Source organism: Schistosoma haematobium, chromosome 4, assembly GCF_000699445.3.
Source record: "Schistosoma haematobium chromosome 4, whole genome shotgun sequence".
Classification (NCBI taxonomy): Eukaryota; Metazoa; Platyhelminthes; class Trematoda; order Strigeidida; family Schistosomatidae; genus Schistosoma; species Schistosoma haematobium.
Genome location: NC_067199.1, coordinates 22,447,121 through 22,462,603, shown reverse-complemented (window position 1 = coordinate 22,462,603; position 15,483 = coordinate 22,447,121). Strand labels below are relative to the sequence as shown.

The window sequence follows — 15,483 nt, the reverse complement described above, 5'->3', positions numbered from 1 at the left end:
TATTGCAAGGTCTTGGTTGGAGGTAGTCGACAGGAAACCCTGGACCTAGGTTTCGTGCTATTTAGCACTCGTCAGTAAGATGCATCTATAATCTTGAGGAAACTGATGCTTCCTGGAGGATTCGATCTTGTGCCACCTAGGTCCTCAGTCAGATATATTACAAATGAGCTATCCGTTTTGCGACTAACCCTCTGTGTATTCACTTTCTTTTAGATATTCAATAGTGAATTAAAACTAGCAAATCAGAAGAATTTTCTAATTATGTTATATATTCTTAATAAATAATTTCATATTATACATTTCTACTAATTCAATGATAATCGGTTGTTAGAAGACTTTAAATATAAGTTTTGTAAATGCTCAATACAATTGATAAAAATGTCGACTATTTTAGAAAATAAGATATGTTTTTGTTCCATTACTGTAGAAGTGAATGATGAAGATACAATTGATATGGTCATAATTATTGAACTTTGAGACAAACTTGGCATAAAGTAGATATGACATTTCATTCTACAGTAATGACATCTGTTTTCAAAACAGTCATGTTCCATCGTTTATTGTTCCATGGTCCTAGCACTCCTCCTAATCTCACAAATTTTAAGTCCCGTTTAATATCTTATACTTCATCATTTCATTGGCAAAGTGGACAGTTATCTTTTGAAATTTTTGCATAGATTATTGTATCTCATCACCTTCGAATCTATTACGTAATTTAATCTCATGATAATTTTTGACCACTTAGCTAAATGATAAAACATCCATTTTATGCAATACTTCAAGACTATCTATAACTATATTCGTTTTGGAATAATACCCTTCTATTTATGAACTATTATAGTTAACACTTGAAATCTGATAATCTTTGTTTACTTCAATAAATGGTGTAACACCATTTCATTTCCTAAAGACTTTTATATTGGATATTACAATGCGCTTGATTATTTTTCATAATTTTATTTAATGGTGTAATATATTTGTCTATTTTATTATAGACAACTACATGAAAAAATATACGACTGTACAGCTCAAGAAAATGATTTCAATGGAAAAAAACTTGTTTTTCTTCATTGAAAAGTTTTCATTAATTAAATGATAATCAAATGGATAATTCAATGTACAGTTTGTCTACAAATACTTGCATAACTTCGACAGTGTATATCGAAATTATGGTAGAGATAACTCGATGTTTACAATTGATTGAACACTGGGTGGTGATCAGTGTTATGTATGTCAGGTCCATCTTAATGCAGATCGAATTCTATCAACCAAGTTGCAATGTGGCGAGCAGTAACATTTCTGACTTTGAAGCTGGGTGACACGGGGTCACGTCCGTCAGGGACCATCAGTTTCCTCAACATTACAGGTACACCTTGCTGACAAGTGCCTTGTAGCACGAAATTTAGGTCCAGAGCATCCTGTTGACTATCTCCAACCACCATCTTATAACTCTACCTTCAATATCAACTCATACATTATCAATTATTCATTGTTTTGAAACGTGTTCACATACAATTTAAACATTAAACAAATGTATAATCTATTCTTTGCACGATTTAAAACAAAACAAAACACTAAAAGTAAGAAATTTATCTACTGTAAAATAGGGAAACATTATATAACTAATTAAATCCATATGGACACCCATTTTTTAAGAGAACAAACTATAATCAATTTTGTTCAACAAAAGCAGACTAAAGTTTTAATAATTTAATACTTCATAAAACAGAAAGTTCAGTTAATTGAAAATACTTGTAGGGTTATCTCTGTTCATTTTAAGAATAAGCCATTAGTTGTTGTTGAAAAGCGATTCATTCAAATCATCTCTTTTCTTTTTTTACTCAATTAAAAAAACAACAATTATATACTTAATTGGTGACATATTTCTCAAGTGGTTTTGTTTTTATTAAGAGAATACTGTAGAAGAATGATTTAAGAAATACGAGATAACTGAAGTGACAGTAATAAATGATCGTTTTTGACCTTAGATGCTTTATTAAGAAAAATGACTCATTTGTTTTGTGACAGAGAACATTTAATAGTTGAATTCATGAGTCGATTAAAGCTACATCACCATGGAAAACCTGGAAGTACAGGACGACCATTTCATCCTAGTATGGGACTCTTCATCAGTGCGTATCCACGATCCCGCTCGCGGATTTATATCTTGAAAGAGACCTATACTCTTTAAATATCTAAACATAAATTGAACAATATGAAAAGGTATCAATGATTATGAAATGGATTTTGATGAATTGTTATTCCAATCGTATGATTTTTCACTGTTGAATATTTGAATATGTAAAGGATGCCATGTATCTGTATGCATTTAACCAACTTTTTCTTCACTGAAGTATGACTTATATGTAATTAAGAAAAGAATCGGTTTATTATGTCTGATAAATAAATCTTCCCAGATTTCTGGAAACTAATTTTTGCTTATTATTTTGAAAATGGATCAAAGTAAAGCATAGGGACGATCTTGAATGATTTTTAAAGTGACCATATGATTTTGAACACACTTACTCTAAAAAGAACCTTGTGGATTTTTGAGAGTCTATTATAAAGTAACTTAAAACAAAAACCATACTAGGACAAAACGGCCGTCCAATTCTTCCAGGTTTTCAATGGTGGTCTAACATCGATTCATTCATTATATCAATCTAAAAACCAGTTGATTTGCATGTTATGCAAAATCTATAGTTGTAAAACTGATCACTTGGCACACAGTTTTATTTAATGTTGATAAAACCGATTTTTCCCAAAAATTCAACACCGAGAAAAAGTTTTTTTTTCACGAATCTTATGTGATGAAAGTCATTCATTTTTGAATTTTGGACGGTCATTCGAAAGTCGTCTACTCGATTGTGATTGACTCATCCTTTATATTATTCCTTTAGATGAAAATGCATCCATTCTTATTTAAAGTGTCTGTAATTAAGTAGAAACTTTCATTTTCACCACTTAGCAGTTACTGTAATTTGTGAAAAATAAAATCTCAATTTTTAAAAAGACTTGAAGAAATTCTATGTTTTGTATTCCAAAACACATTGTTATAATGATTAGTAACGATAAATATTAAATTTACTTACCATAAACCTTCTGTACTTCCTGGCTTGTCACATCCGAACAAAATAAGATGATGAACAAGAGTAGGATCGTAAACAGGCTTGAATCCAGCTGAAGTATATTTTGAAAAATACACATAGAGTAATTATTCAGGAGAATAAAGCTTTAAGTGTCGTAAACTTTATGAAAAACGTTTGAATCATTACTCTGCAGAAATACATATTTGGAGAAGAGAGTGTAAGGAATATTTGCCATCAAGGAATGATATCAGTTATAGAAGTGCCGACAACTAGTTTGTATCACACAGTTATTCCAACTTATTTTGTAGATCGCAATGAGATTCATCATCAGATTCGGACTCTCATTCAGTGGTATCGTGGATATCACATGGCATATAGTAACTAGATTTACTCTCACGTGAGGGCTTTCTAAAGCGATGATATCACAGCCATCCTGTATTTGCTAACTTTCAGCGGCTTTCTAACTGGTGTTCGTTAATTACGACCGACACCACTGTATCATGAAAGTATTGTTATAAGCAAATACTCAAGTAAAATGTTTGCATAAGTAAAAAGCCTTCTTTATTACTACCTGTGAAATAGAATCCTAGGTTGGTTAAAACGTATCAGAGAAAAGTTAATTACATATGGGTTAGTACATTTATCTAATAGAATGTCATTATGTTTAGACGAGTAATAAACGTATACCAAAGATACTACTCATAAATACGAAAATTTTAATTTCGATACAAAGCTTTTATTGAAAAACGACATTTTGGGAATGTTTACATAAGTAGTGAAATAACAGTGACAAAATCGCAATGCAGTTAAGGCTTTCAGTGTTAGGTAGATATGGGGCACCAACACTGAACTGATGTTCATTGCCATTTGTTACATTTCAAAAATACATTTGTTAAGTAGTAAAGTAGTTTTAAAAGTAAAACATTTACTAACACATTCTTAGAGTTACAAAACATAATGTGTAGAATTTTCCCCGTTTTATTCAATTAAATCTACGTAAACTGTTTTACAGCTGAAGAGTAATACTGACGAATCTGAATCAAATTACTTATAAAATAACTTATTCGGAAAATATAACTGGTTTGATGCATATATAAAAGGATTCTATTTCTTATAAACATCTATACTTAAACAATTAAATATGTAGCTTTTTGAACAGTTGTTCTTTGTCTTATGCTTTTAAATATCTCATTAATACGAAATAAATGAAACATTTTGACCGGTAAACTGAATTTCGGTAAAGTGTGAATTGTACATGTTTGAATAAAACATTAACAGTATATCAACAGTCCAGTTCATGAGTCAATTAAACCTAGACCACTATGGAAAACCTGGAAGCATTGAACGACCATTTCGTCCTAGTATAGGACTCCTCAGCAGTGCGCGTCCAGGTTTTCCATGGTGGTCTAGCTTTAACTGACACATGAATTTAACTAGTAAATTACTAAAATCTCCACAAAACCCCCTTCTAATAATTAACAGTATTGTCATTTATAAGTTGGACACAAAATACAAGAATGTGTGAATTTTATCTGAACAGAAAAATTCCACCTATCCAACAGGGAATAAATAATTACAAATAAATGTATGGGATGGAAAATTTCAACTAACTGCATTCAAACAAGATTACATTTCAAACTAATTTATAGAAAGAGGAAAATGGATAATACAGTAATTTATTTATATCTATATATGAAACAGTTTAATCTATTGATGTTATATACATACAAGTCAGTTATTTTATCCAAGATACTGTCGAGTTTATTGTGTTCAAATATGACAACTAACTAGATAAATGAATGATAAACAACAAAATACACTTCAAATATATTGAATGATGTATCCATTATCTTCAGCTGTTCTGCCTACTTTTTTCATCTAATCATAATAATTTTATCAGCGTAAAACAACTGAATTAACTCAGTCATAAAAAATAACAATATCAATAGTTTGTTTCTAGTTCAAACAATGATCAACAATTCACTAAATTGAACAAACATATAAAATGATCAAACAACTATTATCCGAGTACTAAGTTTCATTAACAGATGATTTTATACATAAACCACAATTATTAGAATACCGAGATTGGTCTTAAACAAAACCTGTAAAGTTATAGTTCATTGATCTACCATCGAAATATCATAGTTATCATATATATTTCATGGATTAGTTGAAGTTAAATATTAACACCGTTGTATACCAGCCAGCTCAGTGGTCTAATGGTTAAGCGCTCGCGCGCGAGACTGATAGGTCCTGAGTTAGAATCTCGCGAGGGAAGAGATCGTAGATGAGCACTGCTGAGGAGTCCCACAATGGGACAAAACGGCCGTCCAGTGCTTCCAGGTTTTCCATGGTGATCTAGCTTAAATTGACTCATGATTTCAACTATTGATATATTTCAACAGACAAATTACATAACATTATTACATTGAATTCTATAACTTCTCAATTAAATTAATTAACTAAGTAGATTGATGTTCACAATATGACAAGTAAGAAGAAACACATTCAACATTAATTAAATAACTTGGCTTTTTCACTACCATAAAACGAAAACACAACAATATCAGCTAACTATGATATTGTAAATTTAATGTTAAGAAATGTTCCATACAATTAGGATTAATTTTACAAGTTAAGAAAATCTATGAACTAAACAGAAGTGTATTACAAAATCTGAGGAAAATCGAGATTAATTTTTATTTTCTTAGCTTAACTATTAAATGATGCAAGTACGATTTATGTTTGTAATTTCAGTGAAATTGTTTTAAAATTCGACTTTCAAACAAGATTATTTTGAGATAGAAATCCAATCCTTCTTAAGAATTTGTTTAAGCATTCTCCTGATTTGTTTTCCCGTTAAATCAGTTAAATCTTTGTTATATTTGTCTGGAATTTACTTCGTCCCAGTGATACAATCAACGGTGTTCATTAGGACGATACCTGAACCTATATCTTGATCGTAAGATCATTACTTCAGCATTTTGTTTAATGTTTCTTAAATTTATTAGATGTTCTATGGATAGAATATTCAACTTTGATGTAGATGAAGTCAAATATTGATTTGAACAAGACCTTTTTTATTTAGACTGCCTTCTAGATTAATAATCTTATTTACATTAAGTGAGCTTACTGATTTTATTGTTACTCATTATTAGTGTTTATTTTTTACACAACCACTTGTTTCTAGCCTTCTGGACTTGTTACTATCTGTGTTGTAGAATGTTCTGTCATATAAAGTATATATTTATCAAATTTTATTTAGTTCGTTAAATTTGTTTATACCCTTGCTATACTACACTGATGTGTGATCATAGCAACCCCCACCGAAACTGTTACATGCAAGCAATTTGTATCCAGTTTGTAATTATTAATTTCAAATATGATAGCTTGTAAGCAGCTGACGAGAACCAGATGAAACTTTAAAAAAATTCGTCCTATTCAGTTTAAATTTTTGTTTTCACTCCCTTCAAGTAGTCAGTTACTGATTTTACGTGATCATCACAAGTAGCTATATCAATATTTTTTCCAGTTCAAATAACGATCAACAATCCACTAATTTGAACAAAATAATCAAACAACTATAATCAGTGAAATAAGTTTGGTAGAAAATGGTTTTTAACCTAAATCACATTCGGTAGAACATTTAGACTGATTTTATCAAATCCTATAAAGTTAAAATTCACATAGTTGTACTTTTTAAAGAACAGAGAAAAATTAGTGAGAAATGTAACAAGCACTTGAACTGAGTAATTTGTAGAGAAGAGTTTAACTCTTGATTGTTTTTCCTCTATCGAGATAATAAGAAGCAATTTAGCACTTGTTTGGTGTTAAATCTTATCATAACTTTGTTTTTCATCTGGGATATTAGACTGAGTTATCTTGAACATGCTCATAATAGACGGTTGTGGATAATTCCAGTCTATAAATGAACATCCTGAGAAAATCCGCCATATCAAGGTACTTTATTTACATTTCTTCTCTGATAAACTTAATTACTTTGTACCATTTGATGTTCAATTACATGTTCGGTGACCAGTACAACATTCTCACATATCGGACAAGTCTTAGGAACCGGTGAGAAGATACTACAGTAGAATTTGGTATTTGATAAGAAAAAAACAACAAAATTGTAAGATATCAAAACCTTCCGCTCTTAATTACATATGAATGATTAATTTACTGAAGGTTGAGATTAGAAACACTGTTACTCAATAATTTATATTACCATCCTTTAGTTTAAGCATAGGGAATGTAAGATAAATGAATGAAGCCTTCCAACAAAGTAAACAATAATTAAACTACAATACATTTAACCGTAAAAGTCTTTGAAAACAATTTAAGAAAAGATACTGAGATATACCAGATGCCTCAATTTATTTTTAGTTACCTGTTTTCCTTAAATTTCTACATAATTTTTGTCGATGCTAACGCTAAAATTTATTAATTCACTATAATAGTATATTAGATAATTACAAAACTGAATTATGCTGAATAAATCATACTCACTTATGTAAAATGTTTTATTCTCAATTCTCTGTGAATAACACCAATATTCATCGTCCTAAAAAAACAAAAAGTATTTATGTAATCAAAATGTCAATATTTCAATCACCATTATTGTTGTTATTTCTGGCATACGAATCTCATATTTGTTGTTTTGATTGGGATATGCAAAAATTCCATGAGATATTATTAAGAACAAAAAATATTCTTTTAGCATTTTGTTATGAAAGTCAGTAACTCAAAAAAATTAATTAATGATACAACTAGTTTAAAGTTAGATTTTATATTTAATAAATTTGAGATTATGCTATGCTGAGATTGGATAGTGATAGTCAATAGTATTTTAGTTGCGTAGGCAACATTACATCAGTAAGATTCTTTTCTCGAAAATTATACGATCTTGGTGAGTAGTAGACACACGTTTCATCCTCTCATTTGTTATCATAATAATGCATGAGTATTACAGGAGCAATTCAGTTAGCCACCTTATATCCAAGCTTCTTAAATCACACCAATCAATTTTCAATACCCAATCGTATGTGAGCATGGCATGTTCATCCTTACTATCTGCTTTAATTGTACATCAATCAATATTTTGCTAACCTTGATCTACTCTCTATCTGTCTGCCTATCTAACATCTACCTATCTTTTCTCTTTTTATTCACACCCACTCACCTATTCCTCTTTTACTAAGGGAAAAAAAACTTATTAAATAAAACAAGTCGATTTCATTTGTAAGCCAATTTCCTCAAATATCGTAAAATAATAATACAACACGGACATACTATATATGAGAAAGTTGATCGACTTACAGACATTTCAGTCTAAGTTTAAATCATTTAATTTTATTTCATTTTGGATTATTGCTTCTTTTCCATTAACTTAATGTATATGACCTCTTGAAGTTTAAGAGAAGATTGTATAGTATCATCGATACAACTTTGTTGGTTCCCAATATATGGATATATTTAAATACTTCATAATAAGAAATATTTTAACATCACTTTTGAATAAACAGATCATGGTAAGCCAGTGTTATAATAATAACCAACACCGTAAACTAATAGATATAATTCTATATTCCAGAGAAACTTGGAAGACTTGTGATTTAGTTGTTTAATATTAAGTGCAATGAACTTGTTAAATATGACGAACAACAATCACAAATCTCCATGTGATATCTGGTTAAACAACTGATATATTTTCACGTAATATGTTTGATTAAATTCTATAAACAATATTTTCTAATATATTCAATCTTATGCTAAAAGTTAATATCCATGTTATCTGACATGGAACTGAATAAACTTTATAGACCTTAGAATGGTATAGTTTTGTTAATAAAAGTATAATGATATGTTTGAAGTATCCATATCAGTAGAAATTGAAATTTTTGATATTTCATGACTCAATATAAAGCATTTCTTCGCAGAATAAATTCACTGAATAATAAGATATTAGAAATTTTATTTTCTACTTATTGAGATATTTCATAGGGTGAGATTATAATTTATCGACTACATTTGAGAGACTCTAATGTGACCTTGAGAATGTTCGCACATTAACTAGGGTGAAATGAAGATTATAAAGCAATGTGAGAAATTAGAATAAGGATTTGCAGTTGATGGTTAGGGTTAGGAACTAGATTAAAGGTTTTCATTACGAAGTGATATAAGCTAAAATACCAAAACGCTATTTAACCAAATGAATGAATGAATTATGCGCCAAAGTCCAAGACCTGATATCTTGGATTTGATTGGTTCATCTATAGATTATAGTCTCGCCACCTTGATCATAATATCAGAGTAGTTTTAGTTACGATGCAATGTCTCAAAGTACGAAATTTATATTTCTACATTTTCTGTTTCTATCAGAAAAATATTCGCTTCATAAACCATAGTAAATGGTGCTTAAAATCAATACCTGATAATTTCAAAATCTATTATAAAGCTACAAATTAATGGAAATGTATTGAAATGATCATAGGGTTGTTTATTTTATACTCTTCTGTCGATTGTTACTCAGCCGGTTTGAATAATACAAATATCTCTCACTGCTAAAACATTATGAATGCTGTTAATGAACATTGGACAACTTGAGCTTAACATCTAGACCACTGAGTTGACATTCAACAATATTAATGTCTATCCTTTGCTTTTAATTTTTAACAAAAATATAGTTTCATATATACAATCGTAAATTGTCCTTTTTGTAACATTATGATAATGTCAATGTTTGTTGAGCACAAATTTTTTCTTGCTTTTTTGGTCATTGTTATTACATAGCATTTGATTAAGTGAACTTTGAATAAAAAGGCACTTTTAAAATTTATGATATAATTCATTTTTAAGATGATAAAAAATACATATTAAAACTTCAAAAGTTGAGATCATGAGTCAACTGAAGCTAGATCACCATAGAAAACGTGAAAGCACTGGACGACTGTTTCGTTCTATTGTGGGACTCCTCAGCAGTGCGTATCCACGATCCTGGCGCGAGACTGATAGATCCTGGGCTCGAATCCCGCGAGGTGGGACCGTGGATACGCACTGCTGAGGAGTTCCACAATAGGACGAAACGGCCGTCCGATGCTTCTAGGTTTTCCATGGTGGTTTAGCTTCAATTGACTCATGATCTCAACTATTGAAATTACTACAATCTCCACAAAACCCCTTCTGTTACATATTAAAATCTTTCAATTGTAATCTATTTTCACTTCAGTTTATTCAGAACAGGATTTTTTTAAAGAAAAAACTGTTTTTTAAAGACTTTAACTAGTTCGAGTGTTTTACATTTTGATATATTTCGAAACTATTTTAATTAGTTTATTAATATATGATGAATATGTATGGAATTCTAGAAGATGAAATTGTTTTTTCTAATATGAACTCTAACAGGAACGAAATTACAAAAGTATAGAATACCAGTTTTATATCAAATTATTATTTAAACAATGGAGGATCATTGTTTCTATGTAAAAACCTACAGGTCATTTTATAAATTTTATTTGAATTCAATTTCCCATAAGTAATCTGTTGTTTTAAACAAATTTAGGTGAAGTTTCATTCTGTTTAATTTTGTAATATATATGTGAAATAATTTTAATGGTCACGAACAATATGAACCGTTCGTTTATAGTTCTTTTATTATTATTTTAAACAATTTCTCGGTTAGATGAGTTAAAACCGGAAAGGAGTAGAGAATTTTTAATTTTGATTATGTATGACATAAAGTTCATATGCTGCACTAGCTTCCAGTGTTTAAGTGTTTCAGTTCTTTTTTATTTACTGGCGGTATACAATAAGCAGTAAGAATATTTGACAATTTGATATATGCTGTTACTTTGTGTACATATTTGATTTAGTCCATGAAACCCAAATTTTTAAAACTATCTGTTTTAAATGAATGCTAAATGAGACGTTTTTCGAACAATGATACAGGATACTACTTATTAGTTGCAAATAATTGTGATTTCTTTTAAAGTTGTAGCCTAAATATTCGAAATTTTTCAAACTGTTTGTTCAAATGTATAAGTAAAATTCACAAACGGTTTGAATGTACAAATAAGAATATTACAGTCGGTATTTGCTATAATTTCTCATATTATGACCCAGCTTCTCCTCTTGCTTAGTATTCTTGGACACTACTTCACTCGGCAGGTCCCCAAATCAAAATACCGTTGAACAGGAACCAAATTATAATCCAAATAACGAGGGCAGATGAAAGTAGAAAGCACAATAAGAAAAACGTTAGTAAATTTGTAGTTTTCAGATGATAAGATTCTAGAGTTTTCTTCAAGTATCCACTAGCGCTGATTGGATAAGGAGTAGCCAATCAGCGTGCCCTAAGACAATCCTGCATGGAATGTGCTTTATTCCAATCTATGTTCCTCTAACAGTATTATATAGTGAATCTGTTAGCGCATGGAATTCTATGAGATATGATATACATATATACATGTTTTTGTCAGGTAATTCACTAGATAGTGGACATTAGTTTATTGTAAGTGTAGTTTCCCTGAAAGACGTGTATTAGCTAGAGAATCATTAAAAATCGGATAGCACAGAATATATGCTTCTTCCTAGTTTAAGACTACTAATCCATGTGGATCCTTAACAGGCTTGCTGACCAATGAGGTGACTTGTATCAAACGTTATCGTCAAGAAAACTTTAGTAACACTAAATTCTTTATAACTACCCCTGTTTTTAAATATAGTTCTACCACAAAAAAACATGAACTTTTAATTATCCTCACACAAAACTTAGAACGGTATCATGCAAAGCACTCAGAAAACAGTGACTAAGATGAAAAAAGATGGTGTTTCCATTTGAAATATTATTAATCATATGGTTTACAAAAGAATCTCTGAAAATTCTCCCATATAATCAACCTATCCCATATATATATATATATATATATATATATATATATATATATATATATATATATATATATATATATATATATATAGTAATTATCATGAATAGCTTTACTTATAATCAGCATTTATTTTTTCAACAGTTTGCATGTTTTTTCGCATTTTCTGTAGACTATGGTCAAATTCTTACTTTGATTTTTGTTTCACAAAGAATTCTACATTCAAATACTCTACCAACCATTACAACTAGTAATTCTTTCTAAAAAAAACTTCAGATACGTTTCTCAATTTTTTTCGTTATTTACTAAACGTTTGATACAAATATAATATTGTTAGTTTTCTGTTACTAAGGTAGTCAAACATTTGCTTCCTTTCGGCTGTCATTTAATATGAAAAGTAAACATTTTCACAAATCTCTTATAGAAGAAGAAAAAACACATCAAATCTAAATGTCTAAATATAATAGTCTCTTATTTTTTTCTACAGATGAATTTGAATATAGTTTTATTCTTTCAACTTAAAAATTAGGAGTAAAACAAAAACGTTTTGATATTACCTAGATAAATTAGGATTATTCAATTTTCAATACTTTTTATGCATTAAAATAAACTGCATTATCTATTTATTATAATCTAAATTGAAAATAAAAGAATCATTTGAAATAGTTGGAAAATTTATAAATTCTTGTTTTGTTTTTTTATAAATAACTTTCAGATAAGTTTTGAGTAAGAGTACAATATAGGAATGAGCTGATAACAAACACAATGAATTTCCAATCCTTTCTTAGTCAGTTAGAAAACAGCTTCTGTAAATCGATTGATTAAGTTGGAACATTAACATTTTTGGATATTTTTTTCAGTGGTCTAGAGGTTAAGCGTTCAAGTGTGTGACCAAATTTCTTATGTTTAACTCCTGAGTTCGAGGTCGTAGACGCGAACTGCTAAGGAGTTCCATACTAAGATGAGTTGGCTGTTCAGTCCTTCTGGGTTTTCATTGGTGGTCTAGTTAAGATCAGTCCGTGATTTCAACTGCGAAAATTCAGTGAATACAGTTTATGAAAAAGATATGTTGTGGAGAGATTTAACATAACTAATGAATTTATCAAAATTCTTTACAGATTACAGCACTGGTACATACATTTGCACATATGGGTATATATGTTATCCACAATCACCAACTTTTATAAGGGCTAGTATATTCTTAAGACTTATCACATTATTCCTAATTAAGATTAGAGTTTAGGAGTTAGAGTTTTTATTCCAAACTGACGTCATCTATATTTTAAAATCCCCTCTGCTAATATTGATGTGTTCATTTCCTGAGAAAATTGTAAACGGTATCAACAAATAAATTAAGATTTGTTTCAGGATTAGGCGTTCAGGATTATGATGTACGTATACTATCTATTTGTATGTTATAAATAATTTCAGGAAGAGTTAAGCAATTCAATATGCGATACACTATCATCTTTACCCTATGATTACAAAAACTGTTTTTAAATCGCATTTTAAAGGTTATGAACATTACAAAGGCATATCGCTACCAACTGTCATACGGGATATATGATTTTTGTGTAAAAACGTGTTACTCCAGTTCTCGATTCTGATTGGCTCATCCCATTTTCCTGTACTTTTATCTGTTCAACTCGTGATCTCAACTATTAACTTACTATAATATCCACAAAAACCCTTCAGATACTCATCAACATATGCTCACTAGTGACTGGCTTCATGAAGTATTTCCTGGAGTTCTAGTGAAAAGCAGTGATCAGTGGAGTTCAACCGGGTCTGTTGTCAGATAGTAACTCACTGATGACAATGGTAGATGTGTCGCTCAATTTCGTGGATTAGTTGAAAATAGACATTAACACCACTGGATGCCGGCTCAGTGGTCTAGTGATTAAGCGCTTACGTTCGACACCGACAGGTTCCGGGTTCGAATCTCGTGAGGCGGGATCGTGGATGTGTACTGTTGAGGAATTCCACAATAAGACGAAACGGCCGTCCAGTACTTCCAAATTTTCCTTGTTGGTCTAGCTTCAACGGACTTGTTAGTTAAATAAAGAAGACTACCAACCTGAATAACACATTTATAACGTTATAAACTGTAAAATTAGTTGAAGTGGGTTAGTATGTTGTGACCGCAAGAGAATGAATTACGCAAAACTAGTAGCGATTTTTAATAGGCGAATAAAAACACGAAACAGATTACTTATAAAGATTTTTTTCACTCTCTAAAACACGTCAATATTTCTTGAATTGTCAGATAACCGATACGGATTAGTTGAACCCGTGATTCGCACTATGCCAGTAAGAACACGAAGACTATATATTAGAATTTATATGATACTCATGAATGAGTGAAAGTGAATATTCAAATACACTAATTTTTATATGATGCAAATAGACAGATTTATTTACATTAAACTGATTATTACTTGACATAATTTATTCAGTAACTTACTGTATATACACATAAGGTATCACAAATTGAAGTCAATCATCAACAAATATACCTAATAAGATAACTCTTTCTTCAAATGTGATTATATATTATAGAAAATCAGTAAAAAATGATCCTGAATGTCATTCACGCTGCATATATATGGATCCTTTCCCAACAAGTCAGAATACTTTGAGGACTACCAGTACTTTCAAAATTTCTGGTACACTATGATGATAAGTACATGAAACCTTAGTTCAGGGCATTCTGTGAAATACTTCAAACAACTTAATATATGTATGTATTTTATACTAACTGGTATTATTTCGTGTAAAGACAGATACATACGTGTTATGGTACAATTTTATTAATTAAAAGTAAATGATAACTTATTATCTTAAATTTATGTTCGCTGTAGTCACATATTACTCAAATATAAAAAGAATTCGTATCATTTTTCAATATACAACTATAGAAACAAAACACTAAATAATAACTGTTTACCTCTAAACAATTATAAATGAATCCTTTTATCAAAAATATATTTAATCAAGTGTAAGTCGCTTATCTATTATGATAATTGATGCTCAATTGTAATATTTTTATTTGTAATGAATGTGAGATATTGAATAGTTTTAGAGAATTAATGGGACGCTTTGAACCTAGGGAATATATGAGTTAAAATTTAAGATTAGGATTGGTATATTACATCGAATAAATTGATTCATCTGTTTCTAGGTACATGATTGAATCACCAAGTACTGTAGGATAATGTACTAAATATATAAGTAAGAAAGCCTAATATCTAATCTTACTTTAATTTACAAAGACCTGAATTTTTCTTATCTAACTAAACAGTTTTGAAACAACTACGGATTGAGCAGTTGGAATTTACAAATATAATAACTCTATTATTTCTAAATATATGAAATAATCACGTTTCTTATTGGCTGCTAGTAAAAATAATACCTTACATCTTTCACTATAGACTGGCAGGAAAGCAACAGGATTTTCTCAAAATCTCTAAACATTTGAATGAAAATTGTTGAAAATTACACTTTTG

General features: G+C 29.9%; 1 protein-coding gene across 1 annotated transcript in view; it reads right to left on the bottom strand.

The window, feature by feature from the left end:
• PGHM1 (putative peptidylglycine alpha-hydroxylating monooxygenase 1) overlaps positions 1-8,075 on the bottom strand; it is a 28,615-nt gene extending 20,540 nt beyond the window's left edge. Inside the window, exons 1-3 of the mRNA XM_051215981.1 lie at positions 7,708-8,075; positions 7,602-7,656; positions 3,093-3,180 (exon numbers count right to left, since the gene is read on the bottom strand). Coding sequence (XP_051066528.1) covers positions 3,093-3,180; positions 7,602-7,656; positions 7,708-7,815 — 251 coding nt within the window. The 5' untranslated portion in view covers positions 7,816-8,075. The remainder of the gene's footprint in view (positions 1-3,092; positions 3,181-7,601; positions 7,657-7,707) is intronic.
• Between the last annotated feature and the right edge of the window lie 7,408 nt (positions 8,076-15,483).